This window comes from Akanthomyces muscarius, chromosome 2, assembly GCF_028009165.1.
Source record: "Akanthomyces muscarius strain Ve6 chromosome 2, whole genome shotgun sequence".
Classification (NCBI taxonomy): Eukaryota; Fungi; Ascomycota; class Sordariomycetes; order Hypocreales; family Cordycipitaceae; genus Akanthomyces; species Akanthomyces muscarius.
In genome coordinates this window covers 955,493-976,385 of record NC_079242.1, presented here as the reverse complement: position 1 = coordinate 976,385, position 20,893 = coordinate 955,493, and the positions used below count along the sequence as shown (strand labels likewise).

The 20,893-nt window shown below is 54.4% G+C and overlaps 7 protein-coding genes across 7 annotated transcripts; 3 read left to right on the top strand and 4 right to left on the bottom strand.

Moving 5' to 3' along the window:
• Positions 1 to 629: 629 nt before the first annotated feature.
• Positions 630 to 2,477, bottom strand: LMH87_003419 (uncharacterized protein; the record flags this gene model as incomplete). The annotated part of the gene is made up of 6 exons (XM_056192835.1): positions 630 to 743; positions 808 to 1,291; positions 1,347 to 1,472; positions 1,544 to 1,890; positions 1,963 to 2,159; positions 2,243 to 2,477. 6 exons carry the CDS (start codon positions 2,475 to 2,477, stop codon positions 630 to 632), a joined length of 1,503 nt encoding a protein of 500 aa, XP_056048208.1.
• Positions 2,478 to 3,242: 765 nt separating this feature from the next.
• Positions 3,243 to 4,751, top strand: LMH87_003418 (uncharacterized protein; the record flags this gene model as incomplete). Its single annotated transcript, XM_056192823.1, has 1 exon — positions 3,243 to 4,751. The coding sequence occupies one exon, from the start codon at positions 3,243 to 3,245 to the stop codon at positions 4,749 to 4,751; it is 1,509 nt and encodes a 502-aa protein (XP_056048207.1).
• Positions 4,752 to 4,947: 196 nt separating this feature from the next.
• LMH87_003417 (uncharacterized protein) lies at positions 4,948 to 6,438 on the bottom strand (the record flags this gene model as incomplete). The annotated part of the gene is made up of 4 exons (XM_056192812.1): positions 4,948 to 5,918; positions 5,985 to 6,162; positions 6,218 to 6,353; positions 6,422 to 6,438. The coding sequence occupies 4 exons, from the start codon at positions 6,436 to 6,438 to the stop codon at positions 4,948 to 4,950; spliced, it is 1,302 nt and encodes a 433-aa protein (XP_056048206.1).
• Positions 6,439 to 6,750: 312 nt separating this feature from the next.
• Positions 6,751 to 7,650, bottom strand: LMH87_003416 (uncharacterized protein; the record flags this gene model as incomplete). Its single annotated transcript, XM_056192801.1, has 1 exon — positions 6,751 to 7,650. The coding sequence occupies one exon, from the start codon at positions 7,648 to 7,650 to the stop codon at positions 6,751 to 6,753; it is 900 nt and encodes a 299-aa protein (XP_056048205.1).
• Positions 7,651 to 9,215: 1,565 nt separating this feature from the next.
• On the top strand, positions 9,216 to 12,044 carry LMH87_003415 (uncharacterized protein; the record flags this gene model as incomplete). Its single annotated transcript, XM_056192789.1, has 3 exons — positions 9,216 to 9,234; positions 9,291 to 9,448; positions 9,513 to 12,044. The coding sequence occupies 3 exons, from the start codon at positions 9,216 to 9,218 to the stop codon at positions 12,042 to 12,044; spliced, it is 2,709 nt and encodes a 902-aa protein (XP_056048204.1).
• Positions 12,045 to 15,333: 3,289 nt separating this feature from the next.
• Positions 15,334 to 15,879, bottom strand: LMH87_003414 (uncharacterized protein; the record flags this gene model as incomplete). The annotated part of the gene is made up of 3 exons (XM_056192778.1): positions 15,334 to 15,477; positions 15,555 to 15,748; positions 15,837 to 15,879. The coding sequence occupies 3 exons, from the start codon at positions 15,877 to 15,879 to the stop codon at positions 15,334 to 15,336; spliced, it is 381 nt and encodes a 126-aa protein (XP_056048203.1).
• A 2,596-nt stretch (positions 15,880 to 18,475) lies between these two features.
• LMH87_003413 (uncharacterized protein) lies at positions 18,476 to 20,091 on the top strand (the record flags this gene model as incomplete). Its single annotated transcript, XM_056192766.1, has 5 exons — positions 18,476 to 18,483; positions 18,771 to 18,813; positions 19,100 to 19,104; positions 19,154 to 19,208; positions 19,264 to 20,091. 5 exons carry the CDS (start codon positions 18,476 to 18,478, stop codon positions 20,089 to 20,091), a joined length of 939 nt encoding a protein of 312 aa, XP_056048202.1.
• Positions 20,092 to 20,893: the final 802 nt, after the last annotated feature.

Sequence of the window (20,893 nt, the reverse complement as noted above, 5' to 3'; positions counted from 1 at the left end):
CTGCCAGGAGTAAAGAATAACAAGAAAGCAAAGACGCCATGAGGGTTCTGACAAGAGAAGCGCAGGATTCACTCTGCGTGGTGGAGTTGAATCCCAACGCTATCTGTCAATGTAGATGGTGGCGCGGTATTCTCGAGCCTCATCGACGCCAGTCAGCAAACCCAGGCACGGTTTCTACCAGTATTGGATTTATTCAATTGAGTCACCGGCGAATAGGAGATGCCCCTGTCGATTTGATAGTGGCCAGCTTGGCAATCGGCCTGTCTGCACTTGAGGGGGAAAAGCAGCGGGCTATTACCTCCGTAGTTACCTGAGACACAATCTACGGCGGCTGCTAGCTTAATTTTAGCGGCAACACGTGGGATTTCCAGCGCCTCTTGGCAGCCCTACAAGGCAAGTGGGTGACGACAAAAAGGCGCCTTTCAGGTAGAAGCAGTGACTTGTGCATCTTTTAAGTTATTTGCACTATTCTAATTCCATTTTATCAATCTTGCTTACTTATTTTGACTCCTTTCGGTTTTCCCTTCCGCTCATTTTCATCATTTTTCAAGTAGCTTAACAAGAACAGAAAACATCTTGGCCGCCCAGTCTAATAAAAAGCCCTTGGCAACATGACTAGTTTGATACGTTTACCATCGTCTTCTGAACCTCACGTAAAAGTCGCTTTGCGAAAATATGCCACAGTTGTACACTTTCCAAGGATTTGTCGGGTCGCATATCGAAACCTCAAACTGCCGCAGAATCTGTTCCATCACGTCAGAATGGTTGCACCACCGCGCGATCCATGTTTTATAACAGGACACTTACCTGTACGAATATTTTATTCAACTCCATGACCGCAATCGGGCGACCGAGACACTTCCAGCGCCCATAGCTGAATATCAGCTCGAGCGTTCCCTCCATTCGCTGGAGCTTGTCTGGTGCGCTGTCCAACCAACGTTCTGGACGAAATTCATTGGCATCGTTGCCCCAGATATCCTGTCGTCTAAATATGCCCCAAACGCATGATCCAACGCGCGTACCGCCAGGGATAAAGACTCCTTTCCAGTGGTGGCCTCCTTGTGGGGCCTCCTTGGCCATGAGGCCGCCGGCGGGCGGGAAGATGCGCAGTCCCTCTTTGATGACCGCCTGCAGATAGGGCATGGAACGTGCTGTCTCGTCAGTAATGATGAAGCTCGGGAGATGAGCATCCTCAAACTCTTGACGCATTCTGGCGAGAACTTGCGGGTTCGTAGCAACGTAAAGTAGCGTGGAACGGATGGCGGTAGCTGTGGTGTCGGAACCAGCAACACTTACAGACGGGTTAGCTATCAGGCCAGAGAACGCATAGAGCAGCGGGTGTGTACATTTGAAGAAGGATCTCGGACTCTGTCTCTGATTGACTCAATCCGTGCGCTACAAATGAGCCGAGCATGTCGTTCTGAACCTTGCGGTGTTTACCAAAGCGCTCTGCCGCTACACCTTTCGCAATCCTGGCAACAATATGTGAGCCGGGAATTACATGCTGCTCGATGGAAGGCTAGGTTCATCCTGCTAGGCATACCGTATTACTCTTCCAAACCCAAATGCATCTGTCTCAGAGGGCAGAGCCCTTTTCAGAAGCCGCGAGGCTAGCAGTTTGACTAATCCCGGAACGACAGTCGTTATCATGACCATGGGAAGAGCAGTTTCAGTGGCTTCGATGTATCTGTAGACATCAGAGTCCGTCTCGAGGAAGCCAAACGGCTTGTCAAAAGCAATGTCCGAAATGACATCCAATGTGAAATACTGAACCTTACGTCCCAAGTCTAGGATCTTGTCGTTGTCGGCGTACTTGGCAAGCAGGTCCATAAACCGGTTAATGTTTTTGTCAACTTTGAGCTCTAGCCCGTCAACTTCACGGCCGGAGTACTTGGAACAGGTTAGCAACAGCCAAGCTGGCCTCTACAGTACATGCTGCCCGATTCAGAAGACAAAGCTCACCCCGGCCGCCATTTTCGCTCTCAGGTCCTTGTGCGCGTCCTCATTTCGCAAGGATAGTAAGTTATCCTTGGTCGGATCAAATCTCATACCATCATACCAGCTCGAACGCCTGTAGTCGGATCGGACATTGTACATGTGCTTTACAAGCTCAGGATCGCTCGTAACCAAATCGTTTGGTCCGACACGCGCAATGGAACCTTTGGACCAGTACAATCAGAGGCTATAGGTCTCGTGTATATCTCCTGGGGAAATGGCCAGAACGGCCAGACTATGTTCATACCGTATTTGCAAACCACGTCCCAAAATTCGAGATGGGCCTTGCCACTCCACACTGTCCGGAGAAGCCAAAGGCGTGAGAAGCCGGCAAGAAGCGGCCCGTCAAAGTGTCGGAGGCGCCAGTACTTCTGTAGCCTTGCACCGACTGACAAGGCTACCGCCACGGTCAAAGTCAGAGACACGGCGCCGCCCCAAGAGCAGCCTGGCAGCGAAGTCATGAACGTTTCCAGAATAGCCATGGTAGATTAAAGAATGGTGGAGGCATCGGAAGATGGCAAAGGCAAGCACGCTTCTTGGCGAAGAGGGGGTTGTCGAGCTCGCCATCGCGCAGCCTGATGGGCAGCCTCGTTTAGGCGGAGGTAACCCGGGCTGGCAAAGCCTCCCGCCAAGCCCGCAACGCAATTCCTCCACGTAAACGGAAGACTATGCAGTTGACAATGAGAGGCGCAGAGCTGGCCACAGATCGGCCACGCCACCTGACCGTTGCTGCAACCAAGTGCGGAGTCTAACAAAATGCAGCTTTATTTGCCCTATACTCAGTCAACCATCCACAAGATCATTGTTTAAATGAGTTGGAAAATATGAAACCGACCAAAATGTCTCAAAGTACTATTCAAATTATCTTGAGAGTCATTTCATGCTCTGTACGGAGTAGAGTGCGTATTATCAGAAGCAGGTCACATTGAACGGTGGCATTTTCGGTAGATACCTGCCTACCCTAGAGTGCCAACGTCCACTAGCACATCCACTGGAAAACACTCAGTAGCGGGGTCCAGCCAGCCTTGCCTGATGTCGACGCGCGACGCGTATTCCAGCTGCTACTGGTACCAGTAGCCAGCCTCTGCAACTCCGTGGGGCAGCTTCAACAGCTCATCGAACAACATCACAACCACCATCGTACCAAAGCCAAATTAAGACTGGTTTTCTTCCACCACCGCAGCATCTAGGCTCTTCAGTCCCTCCATCTCTATTCTTGGGGTTATGGCACCCTCCTCACCGCCGCCATGTCCCGACTCTCCATCCCCACCACGGCGCGGCTGCCGTCGTCGCTGCGCGTCGACCCCTCCAACCTCGTCGTCATCAAGAGCCTGAACCGGCTGTCGCGAGAGTCGCTCATTGCGCTGGCGCTCGACTGGCTCGACGAGGGCACCGTCGCCAACGCCCTGCCCTACCTCGACCGCCGCCGGTCGCCCGACGACGAGGCCGCCGCCGACCCCGACGACCTTTACCCGCCCTGCCGCACCGTCGCCGAGCTGCAGCAGCTCTACGCCGACATGCACGAGCAGAGGGGCTCCAAGCGCGACGTCGTCAGCCGCGTCCTCGAGGGCGACTGGCGCCACGGCCTGACCCTCTACCAGCTCGCCATGGTTGACTTTGCCTACCTCGACGAGCACCCGGCCTCGCAGAAGTGGACCGCCTACAAGATCCTCCCCCTCACCCCTCCGGCGCACGACGCCGCCGACGACGAGACTCTCAAGGTCGACGAGGCGAGCCTGCAGATCCCCCGCTTCCACCCCTCGACCTTTCTCCAGAACCTCCAGGACCAGGTCCTCCCGGACGTCAAGGCCCACTACCACTTCTACCGCCCAAGCGACTATCCCGTCCTGATGCTGCGCGTCTTCGCCATTGACTCGCCTTACAACAGCCAGCTCGCGCTGTCCTCGGCCGGCAGCAACGGATCCGCGACAAATTACACTTCTTCCCGCACCGTCTACCTCGCCTTCCCCGATGGCTCGCCGAACCTGTACATTTCCAAGTCGCAATCGGCCGGTGCGTCCGCCCACGGCGAATCGCGCAGCCTCCAGAGCCTGATTGTCAGGGGCGTGCCAAAGGCGCTCTCCAGACCCCGGCAGCGCTTCACCCTCAAGAACACAGGCCTTACCAGCAGGAACTTGGACGCACTGCTGGACCGCAAGGGCCCCGGGCGTGGCAACGCCGCCGGCGGTGGCTGGAGCATCTACGCCAACGAAAAGAATAAGAAGTCGCCTCTCGACTCGGTGCTGCCGTCCGCTCCGCTGTCAGCGTCGGAGCACAGCCGAAAGCGAGCTTCACCGTTGACGCAGCAGCGCCGCGAGGCAAAGCGGGCCAAGCTCGTGGCCAAGGGCCGCTTTGGCGACTCGGCCATTGTCACAGACGGCAAGGGCGTGGAGCGGCTCGACGTCGTGCTCCAGGACCCCTACCCGTCTGTCAATGGCGTAGACGTGCAGGGCTCGGACGACAACGACGCGGCGCCGACGACGGGCAGGAGGGGGCCACGAAGGAACCTGGACGTCATGCTGGGTGAGGAAGGCGACGAGGCCGCGGGTGCTGGTGCGCGCACCGATGGACGATGGACGCCCAATGTGCGAATAACGTTTCAGGGCGCGCACGTGTTTGCCGGCATTCGGCAGCTGGTGGAAGCCGGCATCGTCGACGGCGAGCGCATGCCCGGCTGGATGACGGGCGAAGACGGCGTCACTGTGGGCGTTGTGCGCCACGGCCGCATAAAAGGAAACAAGGGCTCGGGGATATGACCAGCCTCGCGAGAACTTTGTTTCTGAATGCCCTGTTTTATGATATATATATATATATAGTTTGGCGTTGTTTAGATGTCATCTTTGGAATAATGATAATGATACCCCCAGGATACGGCAGGCTTGTCTATCTCTATTTCTATGTTTCTAGCCACAATGCGCGTACTTTTCCTTTTCCAACTTCATGTCCATTTGCCTATGCACTCTCGCCGAGGTCAAATACCTTGTTCGTGTTCCGCCAGGCCGCCTCGCAGACCTCCTCGACAGAAACGCCCTGGATCCCCGCCACAATCTTGGCAATGCGCTCAATCGTGCAGGGCTCGTTGCGACCCTTGACCATGCAGCCTTCCTGCCAGGTCTTGGTCGCCTTAAAGGTCGAGGGCACCTCCGCCTCCGTCTTTTGGTTCTTCTTCTTGCCGTGGTTGGGCTGCTTCTGGGGCTTGTTCCTCTTCTCGGTGCCGTTGGCCACCATCGCATCGGCATCCGGCGCGTTGGCCGGTTCGTCAGGCGGCGGCGACGGCTTCTTTTCAATCAGGTACTTCCAGCCGGCGTGGCTGGGGCGCACCTCGCACCAAGGTCCGTCCGTCTCGAGCATGATGCGGTCGAGGGGCAGCTCCCTGACGACGGCGCAGTTCTCCTCCGTCTTGAAGCTGCACCCGTTGATGCCCACGTACAGGCCGAGGTCGAGCAGCTCGCGCATCTCCTCGAGCGAGCCGGTGAAGCTGTGCACGACGCCGCCGCGCCGCAGCCGCTCGAGGCGCGGGCCAAAGGCGTCCTTCATGAGGCGCGCAAAGTCGGCCGCGGCGGCGCGCGAGTGCAGGAAGAGCGGCAGCTGGGGCTCCATGGCCGCGGCCACCTTGAGCTGCTCCGCAAAGCTGTGCAGCTGCACCGTCTTGTTGCAAAAGTGCAGCCGGTCGTAGTCGAGTCCAAACTCGCCAAAGGCAACCATGTGTCCGGCACCCGACGCCTTGGCCTCGGCAAAGATCTTCTTGAGGCGGGCAATGTTTTCGGCGGACTTTTTGGGATCAACAGCGCTGTCAGGGATAGGCGCCGAGGGGTCTGGGTCGCAGGGGGCTGTGTGCTCCTCGCTGTGGGCGGTCGACTTGCCAGCGCCGAAAATGCTGCTGCTGCAGGGATGAATACCTGCGGTGTAGTAGACTGTTCCAGCTGTAGAGTGAAATAGCGTGTGAGTAGGTAAATCGGCGGTTGTCAAATGTGCTGGGTCAAACTTACGATACTCCTTGGCGAGGTCGACCGCATCCTTAATGCTGTGCCAGTCCGAGCCAGTCACCAGTAATTTTGTGCATCCTACAGCCTTGGCTCTGTTTACAACAGCTTCCAAGTCGTCGGGGTGCTTCTGGTTGCCACGATAGCGGCCGCGATATACGCGATCTGCGAGGTTGATGCCAATCTAGCCAAGGTCAGTCGTTTTGTTGTCGCCTCGCCACGCAAGCGGGTACTCATACATCGACATATCTGGGGTCGTAATACGGTGCTGAGGGCTCAGCCGTAGCTTCTCGGGTTTCCATGCTGTGTGCTGCTGAAAATCGAAACCGCTGTGATGGAAATGAGCGCAATAGTGCTTGTTGAATCAAACGAGGTCTAGATTGGCTACTGTCAATTTTTGACAATTGCGATGATGTTAAGTTGATGATGAGGTTTCCACTAACCTTGGCCGACAAAGCATCGAATATTTTTATATTGATGCGGTGGACGATTGGCAGAGTCATACACCGGCTCTGAGTCACCACTTCTTGGTCGAGTGAGATGTTCAGAGTTGTTGCAGTGGCTCAGTTTCGCCTGGTGAGATTCGCTCTTGGAAGCCTAGTTTAGCGATGGCGGTGGGTCAGGCGTTCTGGGCTGTCTTGTAGTGCTCAACTGGTAGCTTGGAAGAGCGAATCGCTTGCGAAGCCATAGAGGCATGAATGTAAAAATAAAGATAGAAATAAAACTAGGAACACGAGTATGGTAGAAAATCATAGTTTATAATAATGGTAATTTAGATAGCGAAAGTACGTCTCAGCGCGTGGAGCACAAGCCGCCTCGTGGACGGTCGGCTGAGGAAAGCAGCGGCACTAACAGCAAGTAAACTCCAGACCAATTTCTGGGCCAGTCTCGACAGTATCATACTATCGAGGCCGCGAAGCATGCTCAAAAATTCTGTTTCCTCATTGACATGCGGAAATGGGACATCTGGCACAGGAAGCTGTAGGAACTTGCACAGCGGTCCCCACCCGTCCTTTAAATCAAATTCAAGCAGCTGCTCTGCTGGCACGTCCCTCCTTACCATTTCGTAGTGCTCGCGGTGGCGGACAGGCAACAAATGGTGTGCTTCACGCCTCGAAAAGGTACCCAACCAGCCCATGGACACGTCAAAATAGGCCGTCGTTGTCGTGCAGTCCGCCCACGGCCCTAGCCTGCACTTGATGAAGCCGCCAATGCCGCAGTATGTCTTGTCAATGAGCACACGGCCATAGCTGCGCGCCCATCGGTCGACAGGCCGCTCCACGAGGATGACCTTGGCGTCCGGGTAAGCGCCGATGAGCTGCTCGCTGAACATGCTTCCCACATCGGTGGTGCAGCGGTAGCGCCCGACGAGCCGATCCCAGTCGGCGCGCGTCCACGGCAGCAGGGCATCGTACGGGGGCAGATAGAAGGGGAGCTTGCTATCGCGCGAGGCGAGTCTGCTGCGCAGGCACGGAAACGAGCACCACGCTGCGTGACTCCAGGCATAGGCCTCCCGGGTGCTGGTGTCGCGCAGCCCGTGCTGGATGGGACCGATGCCGAGTATATCCAGCGCGGTGGCGAGAGAGAGGGTTCCAGAGCGGGGGAGCCCGGCGCAGATGATGCCCTGCCCAGTCGAGAAGCAGGGAGCCGGTGCGGGTTTGCTCTCTCCCATTTTGAAAGGTAACTGCGAATCGACGCAGGACTGGACGCGCGCAGTCATCTACGGGCATATATACTTAGCCTGGCTCACCGACTATATGCTGCTACTGCTGATATCATAATAAGTCCCCGAGAGCTAGCCGCAAAGCTATATAGCTTCACCCTTCACGGCCTGATCGACCGCGCATGGGGACAAACCAGATCTGAAATTCATGAAGGCCATGCTGTCGAAGACGTGGAGAGGGGTAGGGTCGCCCTGCAATCTAATGTCATCGGAATCCGACTGTGACCGAGTTTCGAGCCGAAATCACAACGTCACACATCGGCCAGGTCCCAGGCCATAGCACGCCGGCGGCCGTGTCTGATTGGCGAAGAGAGGTTGCTTGGCGAGCTGTTACAAGACGAACGCATTCCTTGCCCGCCTGCGTGAAGCGAGTACTCTGTGGTAAAGCCGAAATTCACGGCCGATCCGCGTTAAGTGGCGGGGGCATTGTACACCGCCCTTGTTTTGCGGATCCTTGACGGGATGAGAGCAGCCAGCCTCTCTGTTCACGCCATGTCTAATTAATTAGGCGGAAGCTGCACGTGATTGCGCGTCACAGTGCGAAACGCGGTCACGGTTACAGCCACAGTAGGCAACCGTTCAAACGGCCAAAACCAGAGACGGCGGAAGGAAAAAATACGGAAACAAATTGATTGACCAGCGTGTTGGTCTTGAACACTGTAGCCAGCGGCCGATTGACCTTGCCTGGCTTATAAATCGCCAGACTTTAGGTATTGGTTTATAATCAAGTGTATTGCGCGCCACACACACATCTCAAGATAGTGTCGTTGGCGAGAGACACCATTGAACCTCCCGCCAATTGGCAGAAATTGTCTCCAGTTAATTTATCTCTGGGAACCAAACACTTCATCCACGTTCAGATTAGCCAGGTACAAGCACCCTAGTGGCCCTTGGCCCTTCGAATACCTTCGGTCGCCGGTCGCCTTTAAGTGCATCGACTAGTTCACGTGACCCCGCGCCACAGTGCGAAACGCGTCTGGCATGCCACTTTAAGTGGTTGCGTCGAGCTGATGGTTGGGCATACAAGCTGCCAAAAGCGCACCAAAACGGCGATATTATATTCATTAGAAAGCTAGGGACAATGGGATACTGTCCTTGGATTTAAGCAAATTTTTTAACCGTCGATATCGAGCCTCAGCGGCGCCCTGGCCAGCGTGAACATTGTCCCCAACCCTGGCCCCAGGCCCACAGCCTCAGCCAGTTTAATGGATTCCTGGGCTTTGTCATTGTTGTCGCGCTAACTTTTTGGCGTCGCGTAGCAAAAACACGCGACCGAGCATAAGAAGCCCGTTGCACCGTCCCTCTCTACGCGTCTTCTTCGCTCTTCCCATCTTCAGCATCTGCATCTGCACACATACCAAGGCCTCGACTCGCAACGGCTTTTTCTTGTTACCTCACGACAGCTGTCTGTATCCTGGTTGATACCTGCAGCCTTTGAGAGTAACCAACTCCTCCTTCGCTTCGTCTTTTCCAGCCCACAGTCGTCGCCTCGCCGACGCCATCACGTCGCCGCCATGTACGTGAAGAAGAGAGGTAAGTCGCGATGCATCCTTCCACTCTTGAGATGCAGCCGTTAATGTCTACTGCAGATGGACGCCAGGAGCGTGTTCAGTTCGACAAGATCACTGCTCGTGTCTCGAGACTGTGTTACGGCCTCGACACCGACCATGTCGACCCCGTCGCCATCACCCAGAAAGTCATCTCTGGTGTCTATGGTGGCGTGACCACTATTCAGCTTGACGATCTCGTAAGTACCCAATTGATTCACAACGCCGCCGCTCGGTCGCATAGCTAATCTGATTCTTCGATAGGCTGCCGAGACCGCCGCATACATGACCGTCACTCACCCTGACTATGCCATCCTGGCGGCCCGCATCGCCGTCTCCAACCTTCACAAGCAGACCAAGAAGCAATGGTCTTCTGTCATCAGCGATCTGTATCACTACATCAACCCCAAGAACAACACCGCGTCGCCCATGATTGCTAAGTCGACATACGAGTGCGTCATGAGACACAAGGAGGAGCTCGACTCTGCCATCGTCTACGACCGCGATTTCAACTACCAATACTTCGGCTTCAAGACCCTGGAGCGTTCCTACCTTCTCAAGCTCAACGGTAAGATTGTTGAGCGCCCGCAGCACATGATTATGCGTGTCGCTGTCGGTATCTGGGGAGACAACATTGAGCGTGTTGTCCAGACCTACAACCTCATGTCGAGCAAATTCTTCACGCACGCGTCCCCTACTCTCTTCAACGCTGGTACCCCTCAGGCCCAGCTTTCTTCCTGCTTCCTGGTCGACATGAAGGATGACTCCATTGAGGGTATCTACGACACCCTCAAGTCCTGCGCCATGATCTCCAAGATGGCTGGTGGTATCGGTCTGAACGTCCACCGTATTCGTGCTACTGGCTCCTACATTGCTGGTACCAACGGTACTTCCAACGGTGTCATCCCCATGCTCCGCGTCTTCAACAACACTGCCAGATACGTCGATCAGGGTGGCAACAAGCGCCCCGGTGCGTTTGCCATCTACCTTGAGCCCTGGCACGCTGACGTCTTCGAGTTCCTTGACCTCCGCAAGAACCACGGCAAGGAGGAGGTCCGCGCCCGTGACCTTTTCCTCGCGCTCTGGATCCCTGACCTATTCATGAAGCGTGTCGAGAAGAACGGTGAATGGACTCTCATGTGCCCTAACGAGTGCCCTGGTCTGGCCGACTGCTACGGTGACGAGTTTGAGGCTCTCTACGAGAAGTATGAGCGTGAGGGCAAGGGTCGCAAGACCATGAAGGCCCAAAAGCTCTGGTACTCGATCCTGGAGGCCCAGACCGAGACCGGCAACCCCTTCATGCTCTACAAGGACGCCTGCAACCGCAAGAGCAACCAGAAGAACCTTGGTACCATTCGCAGCTCCAACCTCTGCACAGAAATTATTGAGTACTGTGCTCCCGACGAGACTGCCGTCTGCAACCTGGCTTCCCTGGCCCTGCCCGCCTACGTTGACTATACCAATGGTGTCTATGACTTCAAGAAGCTGCACGAGGTGACCATGGTTGTCGTCCGCAATCTGAACCGCATCATCGATGTCAACCACTACCCCATCCCCGAGGCTCGCAACAGCAACATGCGTCACCGTCCCATTGGTGTTGGTGTTCAGGGTCTTGCTGATGCTTTCCTTGCTCTGCGCATGCCTTTCGAGTCTCCTGAGGCTCGTGAGCTCAACAAGCAGATCTTTGAGACCATCTACCACGCCGCCCTCACTGCCTCCATGGAGATTGCCAAGGAGGAGGGTACCTACGAGTCGTACAAGGGCTCCCCCATCTCCGAGGGCATCCTTCAGTTCGACATGTGGAACGTCAAGCCTTCTGACCTCTGGGAGTGGGATGAGCTCCGTGAGCAGATCAAGCAGCATGGTGTTCGCAACTCTCTCCTGTGTGCCCCCATGCCGACTGCTAGTACCTCGCAGATTCTTGGCAACAACGAATGCTTCGAGCCCTACACCTCCAACATCTACCAGCGCCGTGTCCTGGCTGGTGAGTTCCAGGTTGTCAACCCTTGGCTGCTCAAGGATCTTGTCGACATGGGCCTCTGGTCTGATGGCATGAAGAACCGCATCATTGCCGAGAACGGTTCCATTCAGAACATTCCCAACATTCCTGCCGATATCAAGGCTCTGTACAAGACTGTTTGGGAGATTTCCCAGCGCCAAGTCGTCCAGATGGCTGCTGACCGCGGTGCCTTCATTGATCAGTCCCAGTCTCTCAACATCCACATGCGTGACCCTACCATGGGCAAGATTACCAGCATGCACTTTGCCGGCTGGAAGCTTGGTCTCAAGACGGGCATGTACTACCTGCGTACGCAGGCTGCCGCCGCTCCTATTCAGTTCACTGTTGACCAGGAGGCTCTGAAAGTGGTGGATGCTGCCACCGCCCGTGAGCGTCTCCCCAAGAAGCGTGCCCCTCCTGCCGGCACCAGCTACATGTCCTCTGCCTCCCCTATGGCCAGAGCCACTGTCACCCCCAAGGAAGCTGGCAACTCTGTCAGCTCCAACGGCATTCCTACCCCCAGCACCACTCCCCCTCCCGTCCTCACCAGAGCCCCCTTGGCCTCGCCTCAGAAGCCCAACACCATGAAGGCTGATATCGAGGATGGCGATAGCCCCAAAGTCCTGGCCACCGAGCCCTCGGAGCAGGTTGATGAGGAGCTTGTCGAGGGCAAGCGCGCCAGCAACCAGGACGAAGATGGCGCTAGCAACCAGGACCGCGAACGTGACATTTACTCCGAGGCCGTCGTTGCTTGCAGCATCGAGAACCCCGAGTCGTGCGTCATGTGCAGCGGTTAAATGCATCAAGCTCTTGCAAGCATATTAGACACGAGTGTATGACTGTAATTTCAACCGGATTGGAAGCAGACGAATAGGCATGCGGGAAGTATTTTGTTTTATATCATTCACAAAGCATGAAGAGAAAAGGGGAAATAGGATTTCATGTTGAATAATTGGGCAGTTTCGATTGTGGGTTTTCATTGGTTTGGTTGGTTTGTTGATGCATTTTTCTTTTGTTTTTTGCAAGGATGGTTACGATATCTTGGTGTTTATTTTCCGCCTCACCCTCCGAGATATGTACTATCTTGCTTTCGAGTGTGCGTGCTCTTTTACTTAGTTGGTCAATGTTAATTACGAACGTATCATTAAAATCGGTTTTCTTACGATGTGATCGCAATCGAGTGGTTTCTTTGAAATGGCATGTCTGTGCGACGAGCGGTGAAGAGAGGGAGGTTGGTGAGATGAGCGGACCGCCAGGAAGAGCCACTTGCCGATTGATCGAGGACGATCCAGGTTTTTGTTGTCTATGATGCCACCACTGGGTAGATCCAGTTGTCTCGCAGAGGTCTCGTCAGGCTGCTGACTTTGCCATGTCTTGGAAGTGGCATCGATTACGTAGCTAGTGCCACACTCTTGACGAGTAGTTGAGCCCCGTGCCCACGACCTGAGCAGCCTCACAGTCAAGTCTGTCGATCGGACGATACAACGACAACCCGTACCCGTGTGCCGACAGATCCAAGCGACTACCTACGCCACTTGACTACGTGGTAAAGGAGCGTGGCTGGGTTACATTGCGGCGTTGGCAGGGAGAAAAAGCTCGAGGCTGGGATTTGTGCTAGATCTTCATCCTTGTTGTGACGTTTACGTCAAAAATGACACCAAACGGGGTTTTCATATGCAGCTTGGGAGACTAATGCAGGCTGCGGCTGCATGTACCAACTTCCACCCTGTGTGGTGAGTGGTGCATAGGATGCCTTTGCTTTTGCTTGGGTGCCAAATGCACGTTGTAATGCGGTGTGTGTTCATGTCTCTGTACAGAGTGCGTGCGTAAATATTATCCATAAAAAGATCTTGGCATCGATGCAATGGACAATTCTGCATGGAACTGTTGCGTCACAGACAATTGACTTTTTCTCTGCCCGGATTCTGTCTTTTTTTCTTTCGAGGGCTCACTTGTAGACCTTTTCGGTCCCTGCAATGGCGGAGGCGAGGGAAGGTAAGAAACGCCAAATGCACGATTGCATTCTTCTTCGGCACGATTCACAGCCTAAACCGGATGTGGGGATAATGACGCCGAGCCAGATATCGTTTTCGTCTGCAAATGTCTACGGCTAGCTTTTGAGAAGCTTCATTGTTGTTTCGTGGCCAATCAAAATGCTAAACAGGCCCGCCTGCTGGCAACATGAAAGTGTAAATTTTGGAGCTCACTTCGCCAGCGGTCAATGGACTCAGCAAAAAAAAGATTCAGAAAAGAAAAACACAGATCCGTCGGGGAAAGAACAGCAGAAATGCTATTTTAGAATTGCTGCCGAAGCAGTAATGCTAACTTACTCAGCTCCAGCCTGCGCGCTGTTTGACGTTTACATCGTTCGTATATTGTCTCTTGTAGAATGATGTAATGGTGTGAAACGGTCTTCAGGCAAAACAAGCAGTCCATCGGGCGATTCCGATTAGGGCCGAGCTTCCAAGACACTGATAGGCATGATTGATTGACGGACTGTTGATGCTGAAGACACTGATGACGGCTCCAAGGCTCTTGCGGTTGTATTGTCGCTGGCCGACAGATGCGCGTCTAATCGGGCCTCGGTTGTTTTGAAAATAATGGTTGCCCGGTAGGCCAAGTAACGGCCCGCCAACGTAAAAAGTCATTACTTCCTCTCTGATGTAGCCCTGGGCGGAATTGGGCCTTGCGATGTAGATTTTGCCAACCAACCCAGGCATCGAGCGTCGTGTAGAGCAGAACATGGACTAGCTTACCTGGGCGACAAAGGTCTCGAGTACACGGCTGTATCGAACTTGTACCTCCGTGTACTCCTAGTCTCACTCAACGACGCCCAAATTAATCGCCCTCCACAGACTACAGCGCACCGTGGACCCGCCCTTGGGCTTGAAAAGCCAGACATCTGGGGCGAGGGAAACCTTGCCAGTCAAGCCGAGACATGGGGACCAGCACCAGAAGAGCATCCCAAAAAGCTCAGCTAGCTCGAGCTAGCAAAGCTAACAGGCCTAGATTGGTGATTTTCGGAGCTGGTGCGGAAAGCCGCCTTGGGCCTAATAAAAGTGGCTTGCATCCTGTACGGATACCCTGTGCCTGCCCGCTTCTGGCGGTCGACAAGACTGGCCATTGACCGCGACTAGAACGGTGAGCGTGGCTGGAGATCGGACGGCGCCGGGGTGCGGTAATCTGGTGTCTGGCTGCGAGCTTAACGTTGCGCAGCTATCGACAGCGATGCAGCTCAAACTTTGTCAAATGAGACCGTCCAAGACAAGACAAGCAGATTTGGTGGCCGTTGGCAGGCAATTCATTGACCCAAACCCGCTTGACTGAGGTCTTGACAATTGACCAGGCCAATGCCTCTGTTGTGCTAGTTGGCTATCCACCAGTGGATCGTCGCTGTGGACCACTTGAGCTGCATTACCGCTGTGGACCAGTTGAGGGCTGGACGAGATTTCTGTGGCGCTGTGGCCGCGTCGAGATTTGCATGGGGATCAAAGACAAAAAGTTAGTAACGAGATGATGGAGGTCCCGGTGAAGTTAGAACAGACGAGTGAATTTCGAGCTCCAGACCCTGTTAATCCAGACGACACAGCATGATGAGTTCCCTTTCCGCGCAAGCTGTTGCCAGGCCATTCTTGTATTTTAAAGCTCATGACAGCAACGTCGCATTTGATCAGCTTTATCGGGGAGCCATTGCCGTGCTTTCTGGCGTAGATTGGACCGTGTCAAGCACAGTGACGTCGAGGATTCGTGTGGCGCGAGCTCTGTCCAGGGGTGCGATGTGGGTGGAAGCCAGCCAGGCCCAGAGGCAATCGAACCGAACTCAGCAAAACCCGGCTTGGTTGCTTGGGAGGCGGGCCAGTCGACTCAACCTGGCAGCTGTGTGTGTGATAGATGATGCAGTGTGGATCGGCACCGGAGGAGCCCAGCTGAGCAGGGGAGCGACGTGGAGGGGCATCCTGGCGCTGGGAAAGTAATTCCGACGCCCAACCATGAAGCGGATGCCGGCCCAGCTCGCTGGCAATCTGGGATGCTGTTGCCACCGAGTCCGCTCGCCAAGCCCCAGCTATCTACCAGTATCGTGCAGTATCAACCAACCCATCGGACGAGACCTGTAAGCGGGTGTCTTCCACTCTGAACCGCTGAAACGTGTTGGCGCTCGGCAATTGGACTGTTGGGAAAGTCACTGCTCTCAGCGAAATCAGGGCGAAGCGGCATCAGGAGAGCTCGGTTCTGGATATTTGGGTTGGCATTACTGTGCTACGTGGATTGGGCCGTCAGAATGCAAACGTGTACTTGAAGAACCTTACTTGATGGCTACCGATGGAGACATTGATGGAGTTATCGGGGAAAGCTTGGTGCTGGCCGTGGTCGGAATAGGTTGGCGTGATGATGATGGCGAGATGGAGGGAGCCATGAAGCTTCCGTAGTCCAGCAGCTTGCTCTCTGTGGCGCAGGCCCGTTGTGGTGGCGAGCGACGGCGTCTCCGTCTCGGGGCAGCGAGCTGCTGAAAGCCCTCTAGCGGCCTCTTTTCAGTAGGGTACGGCGCCTGGAGGCCGCTGAAATGCAGGTAAGGCCTGCGCCACACCAACACCCTCTCAACCTCAGCCTGGGTTCTGACTTGATTCCGCCCATCGTGGATGCGGTGTTTGAGTATCATATTGAGCATGTGAATTCTTACCAATGGCAGTGGCTGCTTTCTTACCACTTTGTCCAATCAAGATTGCGTTCTTTCGGCGGGAATTTAGAGTTTGACCCGTGCCCCTCAGCGCGGCCCAAGCTGTAAATAGCCTACGCGTTTCAAGGGAGCAATGCAAACTAACCCTACCTATTCGATCTTTTCTTTTTTCTGGGCTGCTGTGAGTCGATTGGGCCCCTTCTTTGCGCCCGGAGAAAAAGATGATGGTAATTCAGAATACTAGCAAGAGGATGAACCACGAAACTACATGAGCGAGGGAAACGGAAATCTGGTTGAGGCGAGTGAGTCCCGCTGGCGCTGCCGATCGTTATAAGAAATCATCGTAAATCATCAGCGCATCACACATCACACACCGTGTTTTGATCTAATTTCTATCGAAACATACCTGCGGGGCGCGTGGTAGCGTTGTGCTACCAGCACGATATCTTTCCACACGGACTCTGAATAGCTATTGGGCATGAGATTTGCGCCAGGCTCGACTCTCGGGCTTGGCGTAGCACGGGGTTTGAGAGAGTTTGTTCTACGGATGGAGCATGTAAATGTCAAGACGCGAAATATGTAAAGGACTGCTTCTTATTAGGTAGCCCTACCATGCCCGTGCTGCTCTTTGATGACCAGATTCCGCCAAGACCAATATGCACAGATGCTCCTGCAATCTGTCGATACAATGCAGCGGAAGCTATTTAAAGTGGGAATCTCAGGCGTTCCTTTGAATGCGCTCTAGATTTTTACATTGGACGAGGTTGACAAATCATTCAGCTTCAAGATAGCTTCTAGCAGTGACCCTGCTAGCACAACGGCTTTGTTGCATGGTTTGACCTACGACAATGAGCCAAACAATGTGAAAAGAAGTCTCTTCAGTTGTGCGACGCGACGAGACGAGACACAAAGACGCAAGACAAGAGACGATGACCGAGTTTATTACTTAGCGTTGACATCGTCATTGGGTCATTGTGTTACAAGACACTAGATCTGAGAACGAAACCAGACGTCACAATGCTTACTACACGCGGATGATACATACCGTTTGGGCCGTGTGACGCCATCTGGATGCAGAGGCGCCTTTTTTGATGCTAAAAAGGAAAAGGAATTCAGGGGATCCGATCCCAAATGGCCGTTCTTAAGGGAGGGAGATTCTGTGGCTGGCATCTAAGCACGGCTAGGCTCGCGGGGTCTGAGACAAGGCGTGCCGTGGTGTAGCACTGGGGGAAATCTCGCTTGTCCGGCGCAGCATCGTTGGTAAAGAGAGCGCGAATTGCCTTTGGATCCCCATGCCTGGGATTGCCGTAGCCGGCAAAGCGGCGTGTCAGAGTTCATTTTCACCTGTCTACAACTTCAAATCCAGAAACTGGGGGCGCTAACAAGTTGGCAAGTAAGCTCGCTGTTACATTCGAGACAGTGGACAGCTGCACGACAGAAGAGCGCAGAAGAAGAAAATCAGGACAATGTAATTTAAAAAGTGAAAGCCACTTCAATCGAGTGGTCAACTGACGCTGCTGAATCCGCACAGGTGGTTCGGCTGACCGGCTTGGTTGCTTGGGTGGTGCGATGTTATGTTCCTCTTCATTTCGCTTCAGGTAGTCGGCTCCACTGGCGGGCGCCCTACAGCAGAGTTGGTGGGCATCTTACAGTGAGGGAGGCCGCTAAAGCCCGCTAGAGCGCAGCGAGGAGGAACCCAGCCAAACAGAGGCGAGAGATGGGCTTTGGGCGTTGTTTACAGCGCACTACTCAGGTTGGTTCCTGGAGCCTAGCGCGGGCTGAATCAAAATTTATTACATAGGACCGTGCTAGAGACAATAAATAAATAAACAAATAAATGACGAGAATAAATAAAGATCAATGATAGCTGTACCTGCCAAGGGGTGTGGCTGGCTGCTCGCCTTGCAGTACCAGTACCAGTATGCACTTTGTTGTAATTGTTACATCATGACGAAAGCGAGTCTGCCGTCACACACTTCCTTCCGATACGGTTGATGATGCCTGCGCCTCACCAGATTAGCCGTGGTGGGAAATACAGGGCCTTGCTGGGCCTTGCTGGGCTGAACTGCCTTGTTCCCAGAGGCAATCCACGCAATCCCCGCTGTTGGCTGCAAGATGGAGCGGAAAAATGGCGAGAGACCGAGAGAGCAATGACGGAGCTCGTCTCCACCTCCCTTTACCTTGAGCCGTGATGAGGCACCCCTGTCCGCCTGTGTGGCTAGTGCTGGGCCGATTTTAGCGCGTTCTGGTCGGCCTCCTCCAGCCAGGAGCAGGTTACGCTACAGGCCCCAGCTCGGCCGTGATTAGAGGTACCTTGCCAGTGCTACCCCAGCCCAGCGCAGTCGCCGACCACTGGGCCAGCCAAGCCAGCCCCCAACAGGCCCTCCCCCTCTCCTCCGGCAAACAGCAAAGTATCGCTGCACGTACCCGCTTGTAACGCGAGGTACCTGCACACGCTACTCCCATACCTTGCATCGCGCGCAGCCGTCTTGCGCTAGTAACCTTGGAGCTTGGAGAGCGGCGAGACAGCAAGCAAAGCCAATCCAGGGCATCATGCCTCCGTTTGCTGGCTGTCCTCTGCCAACTGCCAGCTGCCGCCTGCCCACGCCCACCAGCTGGCAGACGCTCATCAGTTATCCACAATTAAGAGTTCGTTCTCTTGGTCCATTGGTCCCGCCCCGGTTGCCGTTTGCCGTTTCCCAGACACGCTCTCGCTGCACTACTAATTGCCTGCCTTCCCCCCATTCTCGAGATCCCTTCTTCTCTTCTCTTCCTCCTCACGCTTCAACTGCCACCGGTCCATCTCCCTCAAGTGTTCCTTTCAAGATTTCCCTGCAACACCTCTCAGCCCTGTGCTTTGTCTCGTCGACTTAAAACACTTCTTCCAAACAGTATGTCTTGCCTCCTCCCTCCAGTCTTACACCGCACACCTCTTCCATCGTATGCATCTCAGCAACGTACGAATGGCCGCACCTCGTGGTTCATGTTCACCACCCTCCGAGATGACGCCCATTCGCAACACTCGAGGTTCTTGGAACGACAATTGCCCCAATGGTTGGAAGTCGTTCCGAGGCCTTTCTGTCTCGGTGCTCGGGCGTTCTTTGAAATTTTCAATCCTACCCTACGCAGACACTCGCACCACGTCTGAGCATCCGCTAACAATCATCTCCGACACAGAGCCCGTGTTTTTAACCTAACCTCCATCACAATGAAGACCTTCGTTGCTATCAGCGCTCTGGCCGCCGTCGCCGTTGCCCAGGATCTCTCTAGCCTGGCTCAGTGCGGTGTAAGTAGACGTTACCTTCGACCACATTAGCTTCACAACTAACATGACGTGTCAGCAAACTTGCGCCAACAACATGATGGCTGCCTCCAAGGCTCAGGAGCTCGGCTGCACCCCCAACGACCTCAAGTGCCTCTGCGACAACGTCAACTTCGGCTACGGTCTCCGTGACTGCTCTGGTGCCATCTGCCCCAGTGAGGATGCCGCCCAGGTTGTCGCCTACGGTATCGCCGCTTGCAAGAGCGCTGGTGTCACCATCAACCCCGGTGGCGCTGGTGGTGCTGGTGGCAATGGCAATGGCAATGGTGGTGACGGCGGCTCTGGCTCCGGTTCTTCCTCTGGATCTGGATCTGGATCTGCCACTAGCACTGGCTCTGGTAGCGGCGGCAACGGTGGTGACGGTGCCTCTTCTACTGGCTCTAGCTCTGGCTCCGAGGCTACTGGTACCTCTGGCTCTGGCGTTGGCGGTGCTGGTGGTAACGGCTCCGGCTCCTCCACTGGCTCTGGCTCTGGTTCCGAGTCTACTGGCTCCGAGTCTGGCAATGGCTCTGGTGCCACCTCCACTGGCTCTGACGGTGCCACTTCCACCGGCACTGGTGCTGGCTCCGAGTCTACCACTGGCTCCGAGTCTGGCGACGGCTCTGGTGCCACCTCCACTGAGGGCTCTGGCGATGCCACCTCCACTGGCTCCGGCTCCGGCTCTGAGACTACCGCGGCTCCTAGCTCTTCCGAGGGCTCTGGCAACGGAAACGGCGACTCATCTTCCACCGAGGATAGCGGCGCTGCTTCCAGCTCCTCTAGCAGCTCCAAGAACTTTGCTGCCCAGGCTACCGCCCCTGCTGGTGTCGTTGCTGCCGCCGCTGGTATTGCCGCTCTCCTCCTGTAAAGGACCTGAGTCTTTTTTTCAATTTTTTCTTCTTCATGATGCACATGTTTGTCACATAATACCCCACCTCATGCATCTCGATAGGATCGGTCATCTGGGTGTCGCATTTGAGCTGGAAGAACCTACTTGGGCAAATCTAGACAGCACGTGGTACTCGGCTCTCGACTATTCACGAGGTGCTAGGCAGGCTCCATGAGGGTCGATATGGTTTACTGATCTTGTTCTTGTTCTAATGGTAACGACGGGAATGGACAAAGGGATTTTTAATGTCTGGTTCTTACGCCGCAAGTGTTTTAAAGGAAATAAACCTGATCGTTTGCCCGGCTTGGTCGCTTGACTCGTCTAGCGACCCAGGCATTAATAGATAATATTTGGTTTTTACGATTACTGCTCTGTTCGATTTCTTGCCCGTGCCTCGACAATCTTCTGAATATCCATCTAGACTCCAGATCACACTTTGTACCTGACGTGCTCGACCTCAGGCTTCTATGGTTTAAGATGAGTCTCTACTCACCTTTTGCCTAAGTGCACTGTATACACACACACACACACACATTGTATCGTAAACCTTGCACAGGCGCAAGACGGTTAACACTCAGCTTTTTGCTACATAGCTACTGGTCACGGGATCTAATGGAAGCGATTCTTCGTCAAAAATGAAATTCAAGATGGCTAAGTACAAAAAGCAACAATTGCTGTAATGGTCAATGTCTTGGCTACGAGTACACTGATACTCATTCTCTATTGTAAACACCAAAAATCAAACCAACCTCTCAATTATAGAGTTACTACTTTCCCCGTT